The sequence below is a fragment of the Corvus hawaiiensis genome, chromosome 10 (assembly GCF_020740725.1).
Source record: "Corvus hawaiiensis isolate bCorHaw1 chromosome 10, bCorHaw1.pri.cur, whole genome shotgun sequence".
Lineage (NCBI taxonomy): Eukaryota > Metazoa > Chordata > Aves > Passeriformes > Corvidae > Corvus > Corvus hawaiiensis.
The window spans coordinates 11,524,057-11,549,338 of record NC_063222.1 but is presented as its reverse complement, the minus strand read 5'-3'; the positions used below and the strand labels follow the sequence as shown (position 1 = coordinate 11,549,338).

Below are 25,282 nucleotides of genomic sequence, written 5' to 3'. Positions count from 1 at the left end.
GAGCACATTTTCTCATGCGAATTCAGGAGCAGGGAGGGAGAGGAAAGCATCGTAATATTGCGTGTGTTTCTGTTTCAGTGGATCAAATCTTTCCTCTGTCTGCATCCAAGCTATTTGGTTGTGATCAGATGATCAGAGCTCAAGGAAGCGATTGGAGAGCGAGCTGGCTGCAGCTGCACTGTAGGCTGTTTTCAGGGACAAGGAGCCACTGTTTTTCAAACATAGCATAAACATAGAAGTTATTTTGTAGGCTTCAGGATGCAGATATGGGTTGTGCTGCCAGCATTGTTCTGCTCCAAGCCTTTCGTTCTGTGGTACAGAGGAACTGTCCACATATCTGCAGGCGACGACGACGAGAGGAGTTGTCACATGAAATTCTGCCGCTGGATAGCGATGATGAAATGAGCAGACCCAGGACTCTCATCATAATGGTATGGTATACTTTAATCGAGAGAGAGGTGACAGAACTATTATTACAGATGTTATGGGATTATTTTTTTTCCTTTAACTGTATATTCATAGAGAGAGAGCAATTGACAGGCAATTTGTCAGGTTAGTTCTGTTAGTTTGCTGGTAGAGTTGGTGTATCTGTAATGTTACTTTATAGGTGAAGCTTTAAGCTCCTCATAATCTCTATGTAAAGTAAATGTTCTGTTATTTAATTGTTGGTGGGTTTTATTGCTGTTTGTGAGATAGGCAGCACTGGAGCTGGTAGCGTGGTTATGTTTTATTTCAGACTTAGAATTCCAAACAGCAGACAGCTTAGGAAATGTTTGCTAAGTCTGTTCATCATAAAATCAAAAACAAACCTAAAAGCCAAGCCAAACAAAACAAAAAAAAATCTTTACTTGCACCCAGGATGCAGTTGGAATTTATATTAAGTTATATGCAAATAAACTCCCATATATCTTTGCTTCAAACAGTTTGCAGCAGTAAAGTGTTTGCTGGATCACTGCTTTCTGGTTTACTGAGTTGCTTCTGTTCTTTAATGAAGGGGGGCTTGAAAGATTCTTAGTCTTGAAGCATCATTTTCTTCCTGAATTAAATTTTTTTATTTTGTGATGGGAATATAATAAGCACTATAGGTTTATTAGGAATAAGTGACAGGGTTGTTCCTCATTATAAATCACTATTTCAGAATGAGGAATACACTTACTGCCTAGTTACTGCTCTTCTTTGCCAAATACACATCTGGTGAGCAATTACAGAACCCTGGAGTGGTTTGCATGTGAGGTGGCAATGATTTGTTACTCTGTGGCTCTCACTTGATAAAAATATTACCAAGACACTGAAAATAGTATTTTTGCCAGTTTTTCAGGACACTCATTTATATCATTTAAGTGGTAGACTTTGAGGAAGTTCAGAGTGCACCCCCATGATACTCTGATCCCACACAGGGCTGTAACTTAGTGGTAAAGAGTAACATTAGAGAATTTAATAGCTGTCCTGAGCAGCTGTTTTGAATAGAGCATTGCTGCCCATGGAGAGGTGTGTGGTGCAGCCATAGCAACGATAGTAGCAAGGACCCAATCTCAGCAGTGCTTTATGTATCAGCTGAGGGTATTATCCAGTGCATGGGGAGCCTCATGGTCATAAGGAGGATGGAAATGGATTTCATCATTGTGAATCTGATGTTAAAGCTTCTTGTGCTCCAAAAGTATCTATGTCTATACAACAAACTCTTCTTTTTTTTCCACTTAATGGTTAAATAAATTACCTCAGCAGCGTTTAAACAAATAAATGTCTCCTTCCTGGTAGTAATTTCAAGCATGATGAAGTGAGAAATGTCTGGAAGCACATCCGAGTATGGATCATCTTTGTAACTTGCTTCAGTCCTTGGAAGAAAAGGGTAGTCTAGGGCGTTGTGGCAGCAAACACTGTGCCAGCCTTGCCAAACCCAGAAATACTCATCAGCAGCCTGAGTTGTGCTTCTTTGTGTGGTAAGTCCTGTGAGATCAGGGCTCCAAGAGCAAAGGTTCTTGGGCTCTCAGGGAAGTGAGGCTTTACCTTGCAGTGGGTAGGGAGCTGTGGCAGCTGCCCACCACCCTGCAGAGTTGGGGATACCCAAAGGAGAGGCATTCTGGTCAAGATGGTCTGTTACCTGATGCTGGATGTAGGCTCTGAGATCCCCTCAAACGTATCCACCTGTTGTACTAACAGGGGCTTAGGTTTTCTGTAGCAGTGGTTAATGCCCTGATGTTTGTCCTGCCAAAAGGCTGCCCTTCCCCAGGAGCTTTGTTGGGATCATTTTCTCCCTCTCAGTCACTTTGAGAGGAGGAGGAGTGGTTCAGCCCTGTCCTGATGCTGGGGTAGGTGCAGGCAGGCACTTTGGAGGAAAGCTGCTGGGCAGAGATTGACTTTCAGAGGTTGATCTTTCTCTTCAGGATGTGTATTATTACCATGCTTTTGTTTTGAAGCAGTTAATTATGTAAATATCTAAATGAATTTGCCATTAAGCTTTGCAATTAGGCTTAGGAATGACGTGGAGACCTGGTGAGCTGAGAAGAAGTTGCTGCTTCACAGCACTTTGTGGCAGAATGGATGGTCGTGTTTCCACCTGAATTATGTTACTTGAAAGAGCAGCGTGATAAAGAGAGCTGGAGGCTACTGGGCCTTAATGCAACACGTTATGGTCCTAACAAATTAGTTTTCCCCCTTGGTCTGCTGTACAACATTGAGGTTTATGTCTGGATAATACAGTCGAGGCAACTATATAGACAAGCAAAAGAGTGTTTAGTTCCCAGTGTCATTATGCACATTGTGCAGATGCCAGGAGCTAAACTGATCCCAATGAGATTACTGAGAGCTCGTGTCTGAGTGCAGTGAGTAATTGGAGTGCCCAAGAAGAGAGGCGAGGAAATCTCAAAATGCAGAATACCAGAAGTACATTGATGGGCCTGGGTACGATCGTTTGGCTCCTGTCAGCTGAAGAGCTGGCATTTTGTCTCTTCATGCCTTCAGATTAAATGGTCTTCCTCTCTGTAGCATGTGTGCCACTGCCTATATGTGCCCTACAGAAATCGTTAGCCTTTGCTATTGATTTCAGGAGAAAACTGTGCCTTCTAAACTGCTTTTTGAAGTCACCAGGCTCTGCTCTCTGTTCTTGCAAGTTTGCCTGTCCTGTGTGTAGCAAAAGTAACATCTTGGTGTTGCCTTGATAAAGAAAGCAACCCTGAATCAGAGAGAACAGCAGTCTACCCTAAAATGCTTCCAGTACATAAACAGCTCTAGGGATGTGCCCCATTTTCCTTTGTTAGTCACTGAAGAGGAACATCCTTGTAGGATATTCTTCTAGGAATTGTTTTTGCCAGTGGCACTCCACGCAGGAGATGCTGTGGGTGCGCTCTATAAGAAAAGAAGGGAAGAAGTCCCAGCACAGCCTCCAGCTATTGCTTAATGGCTACCTACTAATCACTGTATGAACCCTTTAAGCATCACAGCAGGTATTTTTAACATTCTGGTCCTTGCAGAAAGTGAGGATTGATGTCTTTATTCAGAGATTTTTTTTTTTCTTCAGTTTGTTGGTTTAGAAATCTGGTTTTACCCTTAGGCAAGACAGATAAATCATTAGTTTTAGATCTTGACTGGATCCACAGAGCTAGGAGAGATGTTGGAAAGAGAAAATTGTAAATTCTCTGTCAATTACTATTGTGTGTCATCTTCTCTTGGATGAAATCCTGGAATGTGCCAGAGACATGCAAAGTCAATGTCCAAACAACTTCTAATATGGTGTATCAGTTGAATCAATTTGTTCAGTGACTCTGATTTAATAGACCCTTGTTTTCTGTACCTTTAAGAGCATGTCTGCAAGAGCTGGCTTTCAAAATAAGTCTATGTGAGGTTTGAGATACTAAAAACCTTTCTAGAGTGAATGCAAATGTCTGTACATGCTGTTTCCACAACAAAAAGGAGAAGAGGAAGATGCCTGAAAGAAGAAAATGAAGTACATGGGGTTAAGTAGAACTGTTTGGTGTTTTAAGGGGGAGCACTAACATTCAAGATGATGGTTTGCATTTGGAACTTGGGGCTTGAAGTTGAACTTTATCTAGTAGGTAATTCTTTTTTTTTTCATGCAATTTATTACAAACTGGCAGCTGAGATTTGTGTGATAAGAGCAAAGCATATTTGAGGATATGATCCTACTCTCCACCACCCCCAGCTTTCCTGCCCTTGGTAATAAACTACATAAAAATGTAAAAATTGTTTTGCATTTTGAATGAAACAGTGTAACTTGAGCTGATTTATTAGCTTTAACATAGCAATGTTCACTTCATTAATACTGCCCAAGCTGCTTCTCAGGCCACTTAGTTTGTAAATGGATTTTTACTCTTCTGAAAGCAGTAGAGAGAACAAGCATGGCTTTGAGAATTTGTCATCATCTAGTGTTGAACTTTACCTTCAGAACTGTGTTCCTTAAGTTTTGTGGTCTGTGTTAATTTTCTACCTCTAGTTGAAATAATTTAGTGCACTCATCTCATTTGTATGCATTTCTCTCCTGAAGGTCTGTGCAATATAAGTGCTATCAGTGGGTGGCAACTCTAGGAATTGCAGGATCTCTGACTCATAACTTTCTGGTTTTGTATGTGGGAATGTGTCCGTGTGTACTCAAATGGGGGGGAATTGCAGTGCCTTTTGGAGGCTCAACCCTGGGAGCAGAAGGGAGTTCCCTTCCTGCAATGTCTTAGGGGAGGGATTGTCTTTGCAAAGCAAGATTACCCAGGGCTGCAAAATGAAAAGAAAAATACTCCAAATTGTCAGGACTTCTTAGGTCAAGTCAGAAGCTTCAATGTGTAATACATTTTTAAGCAACGATAATCATATGTAGCTTTATTTGACCTTAACTTCCAGTTCAGCACTTGACCTCAGCAGGAACAGAAACAGGCCCATGTTTGAATAAATGAGTAACATTAGAGTGTAAAGAGGAGAAGTAGTAAGTGATGCACAAAAGCAATTCTGCTTCAGAGTCATTTTGGCCACTGTTCTTGTTACCTTTGCAACTTCTTTGCATGCTGCCCAGTGCCCCTCAGGCCTGTGAGAGACTGCAGTGACTGCCAGCCCATCCCCTGGGTACCAGGGACAGTGTCCCTTGCTGCTCCTTGGAAGGATGTTGGGTTTGTTTTGGTGTTCACCCATTCAGACAGCAGCTGTGGCTCTGGGTAGAGTTTCTTATGTACAGAGGGGAGAAAATGTGGGTTGGTTTTCATTCTTCAGTGCTGCAGTACCATGTAGTGTATGCATATGGTTCAAGAAAAGCTGGTGTTAAAGGTGGCCTTTTACCACTGAGCAAATCTGCTCCGTCTGACGTTGGTACTCTGAGCAATGTTTTATATTGCTTTCACTTCTTATTAGTGTTGCAGTGATGTGTGTAGTATGACAGTGTGTGGAATGTAATTATTATGAATGTGTTAACCAAATTTTTATGACAGCTTATGAAGAGTGTGGGCTCAAAGCAATAAAGTGATGAAAACATTCTCCTACATATGAGGAATTTATTCTCTTTTTTCTAGGGGAAAAAAGAGAAAAGTAAGCTATTTATTTGTAAGCAATGCATACCTGAAAGAGAAGGATATAAATTAAAGACACAGAAAGTCTCTGTAAGTCTCAGTCCTTGGGAGTGCTTTGGGAAGGTGATTCATGCATTTGACAAAAATCCCAATTTAGGATGTGTGCTCAGAATACTTCTTGAGAGAGAAGAAAACTGACCTATAGAAAGGCAGAGGAACTTGATTAAAGCCAAGAAGACAAAGAGAGAAACAAACCCACACAAGAAAAGCAGGAAAAAAGCCAGGTTTTTCAGGCTTTGGCACTCTGCAGCCACAGTGCTGTGTTGTAGGCACATACACAGACTGAGCTATGCACACAAATGCTTGATTTGTCACAGTTTTGTTGATGATGCTCTGCAGTTCTGCTTGGCTCCAGCTCTCATGGCCTTTAGCAAATGCAAGCTTTCTGTATTTTTCCCTTGATCATTTTGCTCTTTGGATCTTTGTACAGAGTTAAGAAGAAGGTCCCAGTGATCTCTCCCAGTGATAGCCTGGGATTTTGGAACTGGGTGAGCTGTGGCTGTAGCAACCTGAAGCTCTGTACATGGTGTGTTGCCTTCGTACACCAAGTCAGCCATGAGCACAGATTTTGCATTTGTTTGTGTCTCTCCTGTGTTTATCACAATATTAAATACTTGAATGAATTATGAAGAAAATATAAACTGAATAATAAATAAGATACTAACATGGATTTAAACGCCAAGTGCTAGACACTGGATGAACCACCTAAAATAACCATAATAATAACTTTGAGGTTCTGGAGACTTGATTTGAAATGCATTTCACACAGAATTTGGTAGAGGTATTTTGTTTCATGCTGTCAGTAGGCAGCGTAGCATTGGACAGAAATATAAAACATGTATGTGTGTATTTGGGAGCAGCAGCCTTTAGGTATAATTTCAGAGTAGTTCTCTGGGGTTTTTTTATGCACATCTTGGGCTGCACAAGTAGTTCCAGACTCATGACTTTGTTCAAATAATTGGGTCATTTGCTTCCCTGGTGAGGTTTTGGTACTGGGATGTGTGGATGCTGCTGGCACTGTACTGACCAGACTGTGGGAGTGGGTTAGGTTGGTAGCTAATATCTACAGGAATTAGGTGATAACAGTGATACGACCTGCTGCAGTGTCTTGGCTGAGAAGCAGATTGTCCCATGCTCCATTACAAGGAGGCCATCTCCATTAGGCAGAATTCACAGAATCACAGAGTACTCTGTTTAGCAGCTCTGTCGCTGCCCATAGCTCACAGGAGGCCGGTTGGGGTAGCACAGGCAGTCTGTCAAGCCATAGGAGTACAGAAATCCCTGTGATGCTCCATTCACACTCCCAGCACACCCCAGGTGTTTTGACTGCATTACCAGTGAGAGCGTTCCCGTGGGGATCTGCAGCTGGAGCACCGACCTGTGCAGGGCAGCTGGAGAGCCCCTGACTGGCAGGAGCAGTGGCAACGTGGTGGCAGCAGCACTTGCGTCTGAACGTGCGCTCCCTGTCCTTGGCCCAGACCCCAGCCCTCTGGCAGACTGGGTCTTTTTGGCTGAATTAGGGTGAGTTGCAGCTGGTTGCAGAAGAGCACAAAGGAACAGTATATTAAGCTCATGCTTTCAGAAAACGGTATTAGGGCCAGCCCCAGCCCTTGCCTCTCACTGGCCTTAACTCACTTCTGGCTGCAGCTCTGAGAGCCAGGCTGGGCTTTATTTTTCCTGCTGTTGTCAATACAGAGTCCTCTGAGTAGCACTGAACTGGATTTAAATGCATATAGCTGAGTCCAGAGTCCACTTCAGGCCTTTGGCCACAAATATGGGGATATTGATTTAGCTTGGAAACAGCTCTGCCCTGTAAGAGGTATGCTGAGTGTGGAAGGGAGCCACAGAGACACCGGGGCCCTCAGAGAAGCTAGCCAGCCAAAAGTACTGCCAAAGTAAAAGCTGGAGAGAGAACTGTCGAGGCAAAGACAGTGTGTATCAGAGGAAGAGTTAAATGATTAGAGAGAAGCCAAGTGGGAAATGCCATTTCTTCTCATTTGAAATTAAACAGGCACACTGCTGTTAAACTTTGGTCAGATATTTGATTTTAGAGGGCTACCCACCGTTGCTCTGTTGATATATCATATTCTAATGCTGCTTTTTTCCTCCCACCTTTGTTCTTTTCAAAAGCTTTGGTGTTACTTCAGAGTGAGTATGCGTCTTCCTCGCGGATACTAAATTCTCCTCCCTTGCCCTTCTTCCATTTCCTCCTTCCCAAAGTGTAAAACCATCTTCTGCTTTGTCTTCAGCATAAATACACTCCATTCCCCTCCTGCATGGATTGGAAATCTGAATGGAGTGTAACAGAACTGTTCCTGATATTTCTCACTTCCATTAAGTTTCTCCTTTTCAACACCAATCTTAATACACTTGTTCTAAACCTAGTTTAAATAAAGCAGAATTCCACTTTAGCACATTTCAGACAAAAGCCTTATGTAAAGTTTCTTTGCTCTTGAGAGACAGAGATATATCTCTGAACCTTTATATCCATGTTTCATACTTTTCCATCCATCAGAACTATTTGGTTTTGGTGTATGTAGAAAGTCTCTGTTGCTCTGTAACCTCTCCAGTAACCTCGGGGCAGCAAAGCAAGATCATGTGGAAACAGGAATCATTTCTCGTCATAGCAGCTGCTCAACCATTCTACCATCAGCTGTGGCAGAAAGCTGAATGGAGGAGTAGATACTGAGTGCACCTGCAGCGTAAAATTAAGTGCGATCAACTGTGTGCTGCAAAACCTCGTGTGGGTAGCTTTGTTCTTGGTTTTTTTCTGTGCATCTCAGGGGGATTCCCACCTGATTTCAAAAAACCTCTCAAGAGATTCTGACTTCTAGATTACATTTCCTGAATCATACAGGGTTTTGATGAAAGGCAGCAGTGCTTCATGACTATCAGATGACTGCTGTCATTGTGTGGGTGAATACAGACCAGCTTCAGCTTGCAATACCTCCTTGTAGCATAACGAGAACAAACATGGGCAAATGGTTTTGATGTTTCCTTGACCAAAGAGAGGTTTGTAAAGGCAAAACACAGGATTTCATTTCTAGATCTAAGCAGAATTTCAGCCTGTTTGAGGCTGAAATTACTACTTTTATGAGTAAAACAAAAATTAAATTACCTGCTGAAGTACTCAACTGAACTCTTGTTCCCTGCAGTAATGTTGTTCAGGAATATAGGAACAGGTGTGTTATCTTCAGAGTGTCTGGAGCTAAGCAAGATGAAGGAAAATGGACTGTCTAGGAAATACCGGAACCTTTCCTGGTCCTTCAGCTTTTGAATCACTTCCTTGAATAATTAAGGCTTCCAGCTTGAAGTAGTGATTGGAGTGAGGAATACCACAATAGTGAAAGGATTAGGATTCAGCATCAAAAAAGCATGTCACATGAATACTTCAGGATGTTTTGGGTGGCGAGAGTCTGACATCATCTCGAGGCACTAACCCAAGTCTAGTCCAGCTGAAGCTGGCTCAGACCATGGGCCATGGTCTCCTATGCCAAGGTGTGGTAGCTGTGCATGTGTGCACATATTTCCAGTCAGACAGAAACTGATTACTTCATTGTTCTGGGGCTCAATTATTTCTCTTATTTTAAGCTCTGTAAGTAAATATATTCTATAAAAATCTACTTTTGTCATCATGTTAATGTGGTGCTTCTTCAGAACAAAATGTTATTTTCTGTCTAAACTGAAAGAAATTGTGTGCAATATCTTGCTTCTACAATTGCAATCTGTTAATAATTATTGCCAATTTGTGGTTAGCTTAAAAAATAATATATTCTCTGTGTGTGGTTTTCGATGAAAAATAGCCATTGTAATGTTTGTTGGGCTTTCCTGCCTCAGGGATCACTCTGAGTACAGTGTATGGAACCAATTGAATTGAATACTTCATGCCTTTGGTGTTTGTTTTTCCTCACTTCTCATCTGTCAACTGCTGTGCTCATTTTCTTTTCATTAGTATTGATACTTGCATGAAGATGAGTCGGCCAGATTCAGTTCTCAGTTAAATGTGTGCAAATCCAGCAGAATAAGGTTTTAACTTAAAGCAGTAAACCAGATCAGAAGTGTAATTCTGTGCTGCTTGCGTGTCTCTCTCCCCAAAAAAAGAAATCATGAAGTTAGAGTGGAAAATGTGTGTGGCCTTGCTGGATCAGTCCATGGTTGGCTCTGAAACGGGGATTCTGGGAGTTGAACATTGTGCCACCAATCACTCATGACTTTCTTTGGCGCTTCAGTAAGGGTTTGGTGTTATTACCTTGATGTTTTCCACAGGTTGTGACTTACATGCTAAAATTAGCTTGTGTACAGTATAAGCCTTAACAGTAAAGAGATTAATTACTGAAATGTAGATTTCTGGAACCAGATGCTCCCTCATTGTCTGAGATGTTTCTGCCATTAGTAAATTATGTGCAAACATTCATTGCAGCCATCACTACAGGAGATCTGATCTTAATGAGATTATAGAGAAGTTCTTAAGAGAAACCGATCTTGGAATTGGGCCTATTCTTTCTCATTTTTGGATCCTTCTCTTTTATGGTTTGAAGTTAAAGAATAAAAAGTGCTCACACAGCTGATCTGCACTTCTTTCTTTTCAGTGCCTTAGCCCTTTCCCTGTCTTCAACCCATTCTCCCATGAGCTTGAGGAGACTTTTCTCATGTCCCTAGAGCTCCCCAGAAAATGCATCCAGCTGCCTGTTTGGTCTCTCCACCTGCCAGGTGGTGCTTGTGCCTGAATTTGCTCATTCCAGCTGTGACTCTGGTTGGCTTTTGCAGTGCTTGAGTTCCTCCAGCTATTGACCACTGTCAGCAAGGTTTTAAGCAAGGGCAGAGCCCTTAAGGAGGTGCAGTTACCTAATAGCTTGTTTGTTGCCAGGAATGTCCAGTTCCTTTGGCCTTTCAACCTTGCAGTTGGCTCTCCTTTTATCTTTTAATGGCTGTTATGAAAGAAACCAAGTCCCTTGTTTGCTGTCTGGTCTCAGGTGTTGGACATGGGCTCCATAACACATCCTCCAGATGAATGTGAGCATCACATGTGTCAAGGATAAAGGGAAAGCAATCCTAACCTTGAATCTGGTTTATCCAGCATGAAACACTGCTTTGAATTTTCCAGTATTTCAGATACACAATATATTTTGTTGTTCATGATGCATCTGATTCTTCACTATGACCATTTGCCCCCTGTAGCACCTGATTTTTTTTGTGCTGACAGTGCAGCAAAGAGGTCACTTGGGGAAGGACACATGATGGGAGTGTTTGTGCATCTGTCACCTGCTTTTGTTCAGAAACCCTATGACCAAGCAGCTCTGACAGACAGCATGCTCATTCCTCAAACTCATGTGTAAATGCAAAATATTTTAGCAGAATGTATGGAAGTATAGAGAATACTCATGAACACAGTTTGAACTGAAGAACTATTTGGAAATATTAGAAATGCTTACTAACACGTGCTTAATTCTGCTTTTTATATAAAAGATAAAAGTGAATCCAAGCCTGGAATTACACCAATATGTTTTAGCCTGTCTGCTCTGAATCTAAATGAAACTGTAAGTATCAGTTAATAAAATGTAATTCTGAAACATTTTACTGTATAAAAAAAGCCAATTCTTGAAGAATGCACCAAAACAGACCTGCCCAAATGAAATGTTTGAGATGAGCTGACATAAAAGTTTGTACCAGCTCCCACTGAGAAGTTTCTTTACACAGTATTTTTAAGCTGCCAAAAGCTTAAAAGTACGTGCTAAGTGCTTGCCAATTTTTCCTTTTTAAACAAACTCAAAGGCAATTTTAAGTTACATGAGCCTGCAGAAAGAATCTGAATTGGTGGCTAAACATTGTTTTTTGTAAAATACATTCAAAAGACAACTGTATTTCTTGGAAATATTTTCAAAAAAGGTTTTTTTTCCGTGAGTCAGGACGTGTCTGCAGTGTTTCAGGCAGAACAAGGAGCTGAGTGAGGAGGAACTGCAGCGAACTCTGCTTTATTTCCCATCCACATCCTTTTCTGGCACTTGTTTATGCCTGGCTGTAGTGTGTATTTGTAGGACATCAGAAGTTAACCTTTTAGTTTCTGATTTCCCGACCAATGCTTTTGTTTCCAGCTCAAGTGGCACTTAATAGAAACAAGAGTTATGTTCCAGCTATTTCCCAGTAAAAGGGAATTTTTTGGACTTTCCAGAATTTCCATATTAAAAAAACCCCCAGAATTTCCAAATTAAAAAAAGACCTCTTGGTACAGATTCAGTTGTCAGTGACCAGTTTAGGGTTGATATAAGGCAAGAATGAAGGTGCAAACAATTGTGTTTGTGTGTTGGATACAAAGAGCAAGAAGAGGGAGTGGGGAGAAACACAAGGGGAGGAATACTGGCTTACACTCATCCCGTTGGAGAAAATCATCCAGAAAGGGTGAAGGAAGAGGAATCACTATGATTCAGCTCTCTGTCTTGCTGGGGCTGGGACCTGGAAGCTTAGAGCAGCTTTACTGTGCTAAGAATGACATAATTTTGGTCCTGTTTTCCAGTTCACTGAGAAATCGTAAATAAATTTTGCTTTTTGGTCTATCCTTGGATAGAAGAGTTCTATAGCAACTTCTTGGGAGGCCTTTAATACCTCATACAGTTCAAACAGACTTACTGGAATTGGAAAATTACAGAAAAGGGTGAGGAGGATCAGCAAAATTATTCCATGCCTACATATGTACATAAAGACTGGACCTGGACTGGCCTGAAAAATAACTATCGGGGGATATGATGGAAGTCATACAAATCAGGAATGGTCAGAGGCGTGTAGACTTTGCTTGCAGTTTCTTTTCTCAACAGTGAGAGATGATGAACTAGGGATCATCAAATGAAACTAATTAGGGGCAAGTTTTGGGGAAAAAATTACAGAATTAACATTAAAACTGAATTTCCCTACCATAAAATGTGTAGGTTTGATGAATGAGTGAAAAAATTTGTGAGAGAAAAGTCTTTGAGAACTAGTAAATAGGCTGATGCTGTCTCAAGCTGGGAACCTGCATGAGTGCAGACTGAAAGAGTATTCAGGAGAAATACTGTCACATTGACCACATTCTGTATTCTAGCTAAGCACCTGCTGACACAGGTGCAGAAATGTGGTTTAAATCCTACATGTTATGACCATGCTTACCAAAACTAGAATTTGGCGTGGGATAACTGAAGGAGTAGAATTAGGTGGATTACAGCCCTTTTTTTGTCAGGGCTGGGTTATATGTAGTTCTAATGGCTTTACATAGGCTCACTCAGGGACCCTAAGCCCTGCCACTTGGGTATTTCCCTTATGGTTTTTCCTTTATTTTGGTAATACTGAAGATTGCATGTTTGTTCTATGTCTCAATTAGGATAAGCAGTTTTTAATTAAGAAATTAAACACAAAGGCCTGGAAAGGTGAAACAATTCTCTGGGTCTGCTCAAAGTTATGTCAGAGTGAGAAATAGCATATCAGATGTTGGCACAATTCCATAATGGTGTTTTATTTACTGTGTTCCAGAACAGAAAGAGAAGGGCAATGTCAAAAGGATGCAAATTGTCTTTCTCTCTTTTCCACATAGCAGATTTAATTAATGTAAATCTGACTTGCAGGGTTTTACACCTCACACCTTTTTTTTCAAAAAGAAGAAAATAATCTTGCTTATTTGCTTTTGAAATTTGTGTGCTTTTTGTCTCTTCCAAAACGCCATTATTTAGCTTTCAGTTATAGGATCCAGATGATGAATTATTACATGCAGTTGCTTTCTCACTTGCTTAAGATACCCACAGGCAACTAGAAGAGGGTACACAGGAATTTTTGACATTGAATATGTGTTACAAATATATGATATCAAACACAATAATGATTGCACAGTCAGTTTGCACATGTATGGAGGGGAGAGTGTTTTAGTGCATAAAAAAAAAAAAAGGAGAGGATTCTAGGATATTTTATATCAATATTATAGCATTGTAGATGTTGACCTTGAGTAAATGAGTGAGTTGCCCAGACTTCTTTTGCTCGAGGTATTCCAGCTGGAAAATTGGGGGAAAATGTAGATTCTTTTTATAAACCAGAACTCTGATCTGAGTTTTTCTTGGTAAAGAAAAATTATTTCTGCAGCATAGCATAGACATGAATAAAAAGGATTAAAATTACAGTCAGAAAAGGAAAGAGCAGGAGCCAAAGTCACAGCTGCATAGACATGTCTGGAGATAGTGTAAATTCAGATGGTTAAATTATTTAATCACCTTTCATGTCCCTTCATCACTGCATGTGTTGCTATCAAGGGCTGATTCCAGTCCAAGTAGATGAAAACAAAAGGGGTAATGTTTGTTTGAAATTTCCCAATGGATCATGGCACAGAACCAGTGCCCTGCTCCCTGTGCTCCCCCCAGGGCTCTGTCCCCAGAGGGCTGACTGGGTAGGAGAAGAATGGCAGCAAACACGAGAGCTGAGGTGATGGTGTCTGTAAGTGAGACCATCGTTAGGTTGTCTAAGGCCCTGCTCAGCCTTGTGGCAAGGGAATGTGCCATATTCATGCCAGATACAGGTGCCTTTCCAGGCTGGAAATCTGCTGAAATGATGCTGCTGTTCCATCAGTGTTTTGGGGGTGAGCCAATAGAAACGTTGCAGTGTCAAATTGAGAGCAGGATGGTGTGTGCAGGGGGAGCAGCATTCCTGCAGGACAGGGAAGGATGGCCTCTGGCTCAGCCAAGCCTGCTTCCCAAACAGGAGGACAGCAGGACATTCTTTAGGATCTGTAAATCGAGCAAAAGGGGCTAGCAAGTGGCTTTTGGGGTGTGGATGCTACCAGCAAGCTCCTGTGTTTACATGGCCATGTTGAGGTGATGAAATGGCCGTTGGATGCTGTGTGGGAGATCAGGCTGGGAGCTGCCAAATTGCTTTCCCAAGTCCTTCTCCTCATCCCACTCAGGGACCCCTCTGACCATGGGTGAATTCTCTGGCAAGGCACAAAGAGACTGGCACGGACAACCTGTGGATGGCTCCTGTCACCACCAGTTCAGCTGGAAGGGCTGCTTCAGCCTTTCATGCAGGGCAAAGAGGTACAGCAGCCTCTTGCAAACGTGTTCTGCTTGAGTGTGCTGATAGCTGGGGTACGAAGGGAAGGTGAAGGCACGGAGGGAGGAATCGCTGAGATCAGCACACTGATCTGCCTGGGAAGAACAGAAATGGATTGACACAGGCAGAGTCTCTGACATTAGGGAGTGCTATCTGGAAAGATCTGTTAGCAGAGCTCTGACAGATATAAGGGCTGCTTTTCATGGATATTTATGCAGGGGCACCGTCTCCTTGCCTTGGAGAGCTCACCTTGTGTGCTGATGTCATTTTAAATGTGATGGATTCCCAGCCCTTAGCCTGGGCAGAGCGAGCTGTATGGATGTGTGGGCAAAATGCAAGCATCAGCTGTCCTAAAGGCTTTGTGGATTGTTTGTATGCAAGGCTTGATGTATCAGCCTAAGTTGTTAGATCATTGGTGGAGTCGTATTTCTCAAAAAAACAGTGTCATTCCATTTCAGTTAATTCAATACCAGAGTGGCTTTGCAAAAGGTTGCTTCAGATGTAGTTTTTCTGACTCAGTTGTTTTACCTTTCTGTTTACATTGTTTTGGTTTCATATTTTTCCTTTTTTTTTTTTAGGATATTTTCAAATGTTCATGGATCAACAGTGAGCATTTAATTTCAAAATATGATCACCTGGTTTGATTTGGGAGATTTTTGAGGGAGGGAGGAGGAGAGGAGAGAATGTTCAGTCTTTGACAAAGGGATTGGGATGGAGGTCACTAGTGCTTTCTGTTGTCTTTGTTAGGTGCTTATAAAAAACACTTATCTGTCCCTGGCCCCAGTGTAGTGATCTTCTCTACCTGTCCAACATGAAGCTTTTGGGAAGAGCAGTTTTTAGGTGCAGTCACAAATCACTGCAGAGCACACGCTATTCCCAATGCCTGGATGATGCAGGTAAGACGAGCGTGCAGTGTCCATTCTGTGTCACCTCAGCTTAGTCTCGCAATCCCATTAGGAGATTTTTGACAGTCATATCTGAAAAAATACATCCAGTGTGTGGCCAGTCAGTGCAATCAATGTCCTAACGAGCATTCTGACCACAGAAAGGGCAGTGTGTTACATCTAATCCTACTGCCTTTGTCCAAACACAAAACTGGCTTCTGGCAGCATTGCCCTGTTCAGGATGTCACAGTGGTGGGGGACTTGCTGGGGGATGAGCACTGAAGACATGAAAAGCAGCATCAGCCTGTACCACCTGCACTGCCTGGATGCTGTGGGATATTAACTGTGTAAATCTCCTAGTTACTGGCCTCAGAAGGTGAGTATACCAGCCATGCCTCCAAGTTTTGAAAAAATAATGTAAAAATACTAAAATTGAAACAGAAAAATATAAAAAGCTCTTTGTGACGCTCTCCAGGATATCATAATTTTTCTTCTTTTCCCCAGTACCTGAGCTAATAGCTGCCTGTTCCACATGTGCCAATCTGTAACCATGGGCACAGAGTCCAGGATTGTTTCTGGCTCTACCCCAAGGGCTGGGTGTTGGGCAGGGCTGGCATCTTCTGGTTTTTCTTCTGCAACTTTACTGTGGTGGTTCTACCAGGAACTCTGAAGTGCTGGAAATGCCACACGCCATTCAAGGGAGTAGGAAGGTTCTTATCTGTGCTCTGCCAAGCTGTGAAACGTTAAATGTGTCAGATCTCTCAGTACTGGTCCAGGCTTTCTGAATGACGGTGTCACTGTCATCACAGGGCTCTTAGTTTATAAATGAAGCAAGTTTTGTAATGAAAAGTTTGTTTCATTTCAGAATTTAACCTTAGCACAAGCATAATATGCAGTTGATGCAGCTTGTTGCAGCAAAAGGAGTTTTCTTACTTGTTAATTAAACTTTTTCTCAAATCTCTTAAACAAAAGGCCTGAGTCAGAATTGTGCAATTATTCATATATATGCTGGCATAAATCAAGACTATGTTTTTGACTTGCACTTTGTTCAGATCAGTATTGCTTCCAGACAGAAGCCCTGAGCTGAAGGGAAGCATTCATTCTCCAAAATTTGCTATGAATTTGAGGCTTGCATGAGACTTTTTTTCTTCTCTAAATCTGTGGGAAAAAAATGCCAGTGTGACAAACAGAAGCATCAGTTCTTGGTCCTTCTTGGTTGGAGTTGGTAGATTATAATATTTTAGAAGGACAGTGTAGTGAACTGAGTATTTGCTACACAGCAGCCCAAATATTCAGCCTGTTTTGGGGTGTCTTTTATGTTAGTTGAAGATACACACTTTAGGAGCTGAATTTTTGTGTCTTTCTATGGCTCCTAGCAAAGCACTATTGAAATGCATTTTCCAATGATCACATGATGTACTGTAGCAGTGAATTAGGTTTGTCCAATGGTATTTTTTTACATATTGCATATTTCACAATTGTATATCACAATTCAAACTGAAGTAAATGAAGCATGACAGTGAATAGATCTAAAAGGGAAATGAGAAACTAGAAGAAATGCAGGGAAAGGGAATTAAAAAGTTATTAAAGAACTTGTAACCCCTGTTGGAAAATTAAATGCTAATGGTTCTGCAGCAAAAGGAATGCATAGCTTTTCCTTAACTGGGGTAGAGATATAAAATATCATTTTTCTTCCCGCCTGGATATTCTTACATTTCTGAAAAATGCTAGGAGCAGATGAACATGTCCCACAAAGACAGCAGAGCAGAAGGCAATTAAACACTTAATTGACTACTTTACATAACTGATTGCTTTTGAAGGGCTTCAGCATCCTTATTTTGATTCCATGAATTGGATACAGCAGTTCACAAATGTAAACCAAGGCTTGTGGTTTTCCTGGAGCCAAATACCTCTTTTTTTGGAATAGCTTGAGGTATGGATAATACTTCTCACCTTATACATTATAATTCTGAATTTAAAAACAGCACAGGAGCTTTATTCATATTAATATAACATAACCAATTTTATGATTATCTTAAATTACCTGGTATCTTTAACTGAAGAGATGGAGAAGTCTTGAGGAAAAATTAGGAAATCTTTTACGGTCACACTGATGCTAATGAAGTTTTCTTTGTACTTCTGCTACAGGACAAAGTATTATTAGACATTTGAATGGTTTTCTTATTCTCCATTACAAGAGGGATTTGCATTCAAAACAGATCTAAGAAAGTGGAGTCTTTATTTGCAGTTGTTTACTATTATTTTGGTTCATATCTCTGTGTGAATGCTGTAGCTTATTTGTTATTTCAGTGTTTCAGCCTTTTAATGCCTTGGTGTTGAGAAAATACAGTGCTGACTGCCTTTTAGTATTGTTCCTGAAAACCTGTCTGCCAGAGATATGGAAATAAATGAGGATTAATAATATTAGGAATGAAAATCTTTTGGACAAAAGACACTCAGTGGAGTAAACTGGATGAGGACGAGCTGGAGACTTGAACCTAAGTTCATCTTTTGTATTATTTTGGAGTAATGCAAGTTCATTAAAGTTTCAGGAAGTGGTAGTGACCCTTATCTCAGTGGAAAGGACACCCTGGAAAGGCTTCTCTGTGCTGTGGGAGGCAGGAAGCTGGGAGAGAGCCTTCCCAGGGAAGGGAAAGTTGGAACTCTGCTTGTTCTGTGTGACAGTTGAGTTAAGGAGTGGATAAGCGAAGGAGCCTCTGAGAGGAACTGATACCTGCCTAAAGTTAAACCAGCAGAGCTGATGATTCCAGCATTAAATTTAACTTCTGGCAAGGACCTCTGGTCTTGGCAGCCACCTTCAGTGTGTTACATGAGAGGCACCAGGGACTCCAGTAGAGATAGTGTGGTAGTTTGAGAGAAGACAAGGGTGATTCCAGTTTGGTTAATGCTGTGCTTCTATATCGGTAGCTACTTGAAATGTCTGCATGCCTTGGCAAAGGGTTGCTGTTGTCTTTTTTGTTCTTGCATCAGACAGATGCGTTTCACCGCTAAGTAGGAGTACAGTGAAATCCGTTTTAGGGTGTCGTTTTAGGGCTGGTAACAGTTTAAAGGAGGTGATCTTCTCAAAGGCAAATCTGAATGACAAAGATAATGATGAGATGGGGGGTTAATTCAAGAGTTGCACCGCGTTTCAACTTTGGAAGAGGAAAGCAACTGATCAAACGGATGTGGTTTTGTAGTGTTCAGGTCAGATATGCTGGGCTCAGTGTCTCTGCTCTCCTGGAATGGAAACCTAGCATATGGAACAATCCTTGGAACTCCTGCAGAGGTTTGTTATTTTGGATCAAATGTTACTAATCTTGAGGAATGTGTAAAAGAGTTCCTAGAGTTTGTAGAACTCAGAATTATTTGTTGGAAAGAAAGAAAAAAATGGCACTCAGGGTAAAGTTGCAGATCTCAAACAGAGTAATTAATTCAAACAAGTTGTGAGAATGATGCTTATTGTCCAATTGGCAAAAAATACAGCATGAGAAAGCAGAAAAACTATCACTTTGCCCTAGCTATGCACACATATATTAAATAAAAATAAAAACCTAATGCACGCCACATAAAGGCTGTGTGCATAGGGGAGTGCAGCCTTGCTGCTGCAGCAGGATGAATCCTCAGCTGGAACAAAGAAGATAAGGGTCTGTGCATGTGCCTGCACATGTGTGGGCACTGAGGGCGTTTGTTCAGTTTTAAAAGATCTTTGTGCCCTCCCAGCCTTCAGACATCTGAGCACTGGGTGAGTCTCCTACCTCAATTAAGAATAATTTGACTGGCCATGTCACTGCTGCTGTTGCCACTGCAGTTCTGAGGCACTGAGTGAGGGCTTCTAACCTGTCAAGGTGCTGCTAGGATTGCCCCTGTATGAGGTAGTGGGCAGGGGGAGCTGCTGGTATTCCCCTGTGTGGGGCATCTGGGGAGCAGGCTCAGTCTGACAGCTCTCCTTCTGAGGTGGCAGCAGGGTGTGAAGCAAGCAGGTTCTTAGTTGGCAGGTTACAAGCATTTCTAAAACCTGTTTTTTACAAGCAAAAAATACATTTTGGATATTAGCATATGAATTTCTCTGTTGTCACCTTTTTGTAACTGTCTGCAAATTTAGGAATTTGCAGGGTTCTTCCTCTTATTGGTGTTTCATGCCACTTTGAAAGGGGAACTGCTACCTTGCTCCAAAAGGAGAGATGGCCCTGGCAGCACAAACCTGACATTGCGTGCACTGTGGCCCAAGTCTGCTACCGAGGGGCTATGTAAGAGATGGCTGTTCTGTGAATGACTTTTTTTATCGTGCAGACACACACACATATGAAGTAAGAGTGCAGCTGTTTTGGCTTTCGAATCAGGGAGGGTGGTGAGGAGAAAGGATGTAATGGTGTTTGAGACAAAGATAGATGTTCACTTGCAGCGTTTTTTCTACAACTTCCTATTTCGATTTGCATTAGAGGTGGAGACTGGGTGTATTTATGGTTTAATGAGATGCTCTTGCCTTAATAGCAGAATGTTGTTCACAGGAAGAAATGAGTTATTGCTGGTTTTCTTCTTCTTTCTGTTCAGTTACTGTGGATACAGCATGTAACTTTTAGACCTACTTCCCCCTTGAACAGCATACGCAGCTTCCAGTTGTGCTGAAGCTGCTGAAGGAAGGAGGTTAAAGGAGCACAGTTTTTAAAGAGATATTTGTTGGCTGCTTAATTCCTACGGATACAATGAGTTTTCGTGGGAGATTCAGAAGGGAGCCCAGTGAACTGCGGAGGAAGAGAAAGACCATTAGGAGAGTGAACCAAGGAGAAATTCACAGATTAAGCTGTGTGAGTATGCACCCTTCTTCCACTTCTTCTGAGAAATGGCTAAGAAATTGCAGGTCACTCTTAGGACTACACTTTGGAGAGAGTAGGATTTATTGCTCATTGTTTATGTAGGATTCACCAAGCCTCGTTCAGTCTGTGTTCAGGGATTGAGCACTGGAGAATGAGACTGAAGCACAGGAAGTTCAGGAGTTTACAGAACTCAGGCACATTAGGGAAACTTTTATAGCCTCACATTGTTGATCAGAAACATACTGATAGCAGGAGTGTGTGGTAGTCCCTCTGGCACCTTATAGCAAATGCCTGGTAGTTCCATGAAAATCCATAACGCTGCTTCTGGAGAGGAAAGTTCCTCTGTGCTATTTCAGAGTTCGTGATTTGCGATGGGCACCTCTCAAGGCCGGGAGAAGGAGAAAAACACTGGCCTTCTGCAGTGCAGGGAGCCACTGGAGAAAGCTCTAGAACCTTTGGTGGCAAGCTAGAGTGAGGTTCTGCCCCTTGGGCTACACAGCAGCTTTGCCACTGGTGGTTTTGGGCCAGGACTGAGGCTCCTGAAACTGCACTGTGGGGCCCTGAGAAGCTCACATCAACTGCGTTGTACCTAAACTTTCCTGACTGAAATTGAAACTGCAGACAACAATAGGTAAAACGCTTAGAGTCTGCTGTTGAGGAGTCTTGAGCAAGTACTGATTTTCAGTGTATTCTCTTCACTGGAAAGACTACTTTAGCTCAGGAAACATTTAATGGCTTCTGCAAGAAGAAGAGACAGTGAATTTTTTTCCTCAAGACGTGTTTGATTTTCTTCCATAGTTTTGTTCATTCAGTTACTCTGTTTGCACGTGCATGCAGATAGCTCTTTTGAGGCATGTCCAGTGTAACAGAATCAGTGATAACCAAGAAGAGTATTCTCATTAGCTTTTTTAAATAGGAAGGAAAAGAACTTTGCAGTTGTAACACTTGGTCACCAGTTAAGATGGTTTGTGGTTCATCTAGTAGTGTTTGGGTTTTGCTTGTGACTAGGTGCCTTTTTGGATAGGTATTTTATATGGAAGTGGATCTTTTTGACAAGGCTACTTTATGGTGTAGTTTCTGCTGCCCTGAGCTATTGACATACAGTCAAAGATACCGTATTTGAGCTTCATGGTCAAGGGTCTCAGGAATGAATGCTGGTGGTGCTGCTGAAAGCATCTAACCACAGCAGTTCACAAGGCTTTGGTAGGAGGTAGGCGCTGCTTTCTTCACTTATCCTCTTAAATCCTGGTGAGGAGGGATTTTTGTCATTATTGTACAAATCCTGTCTATACATTATTAGTGCTCATCTGAAGTTATTGCAGCCTTAAAGGAAAGGATGGCTGGAAATAAAGCCCAAACAGTAACAGTAAGCCAGCAGCCTGCCTGCAGATAAAGAGGAATGTGTTCGGTCCCTTTTTCCTGTATCATCAGGTAACAGAAACTGAGCGTTCAATTTAGTGGTGCTGAAGAACCTTCGAATTTTACTGATTCTTAGAAAAAACAACAATGCATTGTAGTTTGACCTAAAACATAGAGCCCTTGTAACCCTGTGCCTGTTGCCTGTAATTGGAAATAGGTAACAAGCCTGTTTCATCAGTGGCTTGTGGGTCACCCTGCGCTTCCCCTGACGTGGGTGGCCGCTGTATGTCAGCGATATAGCTCAGCTTTGCAGGGGAATCTGTGCTGATTTCTGTTCTTTTCAGACATAAGATAGACTAAGATAGGGTCACTGTGTCGTATTACTCTGTAGATGTATTTCTCAGTAGTTTGTTTAGCCCTTAGGAAATGCAGGCACACTTGACTTTACTTTTGTGCCTTGCAATCTGTGTCTTTCTGCCCAATATTTCATAATTGGAGCATGTTAAATCTTTGGCCTACAGGTACTTTTTGTTATCAACCAGCAGCCAATCTCTCCTTCATGCATCAGTCCTCTGCACCTCCACACAGATTTCAAAATGGTGTCAGTTCCCACTGCAGCTGTAAAGGCTTTTGTGTGTGGGGACCTTACTCAGAGTGCATTTCTTCATATACTATTCTTAGATCTGTGTTTTCTGTAGATGGACTTGCATTATTTACTGGAAGCTCCCTTTTTTTTTGTAAGACTAATTATTATCTGATTATCTTTAATTGATTGTAGGTTGATGATTGAGCTCAGTGTTTTTTTGCTCTCATTTGCATCCTGTGTGTGTAAATGCCTTGATAGCCAGATAATTGACTGGGAGGGGAGTTGATGTCAAGGAAACAATTACAATTTTAACGTCATTGTGAGAGCAGAGTTTATAATGGCCATGTGTAAATGATGTTAATTTTACAGATAAAACCTCCGTGGAAATACTTAAAATCATGTATTCAGATATGTAGCATGAGAAATACCTATTACTTGTGAAGAGATAAGTAACCATAGTGCCAGTAGAGAAAGAGGGTTATTCACTGAGTAAAATGAAGCAGAACAGCATGCATGAGATTTACCCATGGGACAGTAACATATTAGCAAGTACTCTAGAAGTTAAATGATATCTTTGAAAAGTTTATTTAGAGCTAATGCGAACATTTTTGTTAGTTGTTTTTGCTTCAGGGCCTTCTGAAGTGGTTGAGCCCCTTTCAAAATAGTTGTTTGCTCAGTTGACATGTCTAGGTCTTCATACATCTAAGTCTTAGGTTTTAATTGAAAATGAACAATGGATGTTTGCCTCTGCACTGCGTTGCAACTTCATCAGACATGCAATAGTATCAAAGTCTTTAGCATCAGAGCATGATCTAATGAACAGATATTAGAGCTTTCCCTTCAGTCCTTGAAAAACAAACTCTTCTATGTACTCTAAAACCACAGTCTGCTGAAAAGAAATCTTTCATTTCAAAATAAATAAAACCGTTTTAAAGACAATCCTGTGCTGTGCACAGTGTGATGTAAAATCTAATCCCATTTTAGCAGCAAGTTTGTGCTGGATGAACCTGGTGGAGGAATGGGTGAGGGAGGAATGCCTGGCACAGCCTTCTTTTTGTACTTCCCCTGAACCTGTACACAGATAACCATGTGTAGATCCCCCTGTGTCCCTAATTCATCCAGTTTGCACAAACGGAGGGGACCGGTTTGCCTGTTGCTGTAACCACTTCTATTATTGTTGTGTAGATGCTATAGGTGTCAAGGCTGGGCTTCTACCTTTGCTAGGAGTGCCGTTTAAGGGCAAAAATTGGGAGCATCTTTTCTTTAAATAAATCCTGAGCCTACAATGACTTTATATGTGAAGTTATACACGTGTGTGTGTGTGTGTGTGCACATGTGCACAGACAGACTCAGAAGTGCTGTTTACATAAACTTTAAATAGGAAGCTGACAAGCTTTGGGCAAATCGACTGCATGCAGCTTGCAGGCTGGTTTTGTTATTGCTGTTTGGGGCAGTGGCTCTGCACGCCTGAGACTGTGCTAAAAGAAGTGGACAGGAAGAAAAGCATGTTTCCAAAACAGCTGAACTAGACTCACTTCAGCATCCCCTCTACAGTGCACAGGGCAGGACAATACCCTTCTCCTTCCCTGGAGTGAAGTAATCACTAACAAGGCAAGTGGCTGAGCAGAACACTCCAGCTCTGTTGGCAGCTCCTCTCTGCTCCATCCCTTCTGGCTCTGTTCCTGTCTCTTCTGCCCAGTCCTCTTCCACTACGCCCTACCTGTCTGTTCAGATAGATGTCTGCATGAACAGGAGTGAATTGTGTCTTTGGCTTTTGCTTGCTTTCTTCATGAATAGGTTCTGTGTGATAGATTCAAAGAAAGCTTTTTGTTGCTAAAGCTGCACTTTTTTTTCCAGGTTTAGGTCAGGTAAGGGGAGAGAAAGTGGCTGAGTTTTGCTAGGTTAGAGGTCTATGTAAATTATTTTAAAAAAACCCTTATGATGCTTAACAAAACTTGCTTGTTTTTCCCCTGAAGTGACCTATGGGCAAATATTTAGTCTAGGCTTCAGAAGTCCTTGCTATTTAGAAGGTGTTATTCTTGACATTTTGAAAAGCCAACCAATTAAATCCAAATTTAAAACTTAGCAGTTTCGTTAGAGGTCTTGTCAGTGGCTGACTTCAGTAGTTTTATGATTAAATGAATTTTTTAAATCTCCTTCCTAAGGAGAGTTTCAAGATACTGCATAAGCAGTGAGGACAAGTAAGTTGTTGCCTTCTTACCCTGAAGGTTTTTTGCAGATTGTACTGATAATTTTATCTACTGTCTAAAAGGACAGGTGCTAGTCCATGAAGATGGACATGCCCATGCGTTGCCATTGCAGAGTCAGAAGGCACTGCAGCAAGGCTGCAATGCCAGGTGAACAATCATGGTTGGGAAACAGGATTCAGGAAATGCATATGATTAAGTTGGGCGTAGCACGAAGCATCTCCTCTCCCTCCAGCTGGAGGCTTTGCTAGTCAACAGTCTTGTGTGGCTTCTACAGTTTAACCATGAAGGAGGTAGTTTTATTAGGGCTGGAACTTTCAAAATTCATAATGAAAGCAACGATAAATTCTGTCTTGAGAAACAAGAGCTATTAGAAAGTGTGGGTCGCTCCCAGTTGCCTGAGAATAGTTCTCTGTGGTTGGAGCAGCCTGAGCCCTGGTTGCTCGTCAGTCGCCGTGCTGGAGCAGCTCCATGTGCCGCTGGAGGCTCCGAGGGCTCCAGCTGGACCACCAGTTGAAAGGAAAATTTTCTGAGATAGCTCATCCACATGAGAGATGTTTCTATTTTTCAAATATTTAACATGCTGAATTCTCTGAATTCTCTTACAGTAATTTTTAAAGCTGGAAAATAATACAAAGCAGTTTTACATAGATTTAGATCTACAAAACAATGGTTATGTAAGCAATTGGGATTCATCCTATCCTAGCTGTATTTGCACAAAGTAAGTCTCATTTAGTCAAGCAGGTCACTTATTGGTGTCAATCAGAATTTTCTTTGAATAAGGAGGGTTTAAAGACTGAAAATTACT

At 41.6% G+C, this 25,282-nt stretch overlaps 1 protein-coding gene across 19 annotated transcripts in view; it reads left to right on the top strand.

Moving 5' to 3' along the window:
• DOCK10 (dedicator of cytokinesis 10) overlaps window positions 1-25,282 on the top strand; it is a 144,962-nt gene that overhangs the window by 23,732 nt on the left and 95,948 nt on the right. For 6 of the 19 annotated variants that reach the window (XM_048314369.1, XM_048314370.1, XM_048314384.1 and 3 more), the window contains exon 1: window positions 127-431. The exons of 3 other annotated variants lie outside the window; for them this stretch is intronic. In XM_048314369.1, coding sequence (XP_048170326.1) covers window positions 267-431 — 165 coding nt within the window. In that variant the 5' untranslated portion in view covers window positions 127-266. Of the gene's footprint in view, window positions 1-118; window positions 432-20,032; window positions 20,314-25,282 lie in introns of those variants that run through there. 10 more of the 19 variants (XM_048314378.1, XM_048314377.1, XM_048314382.1 and 7 more) reach the window with 8 other exon arrangements.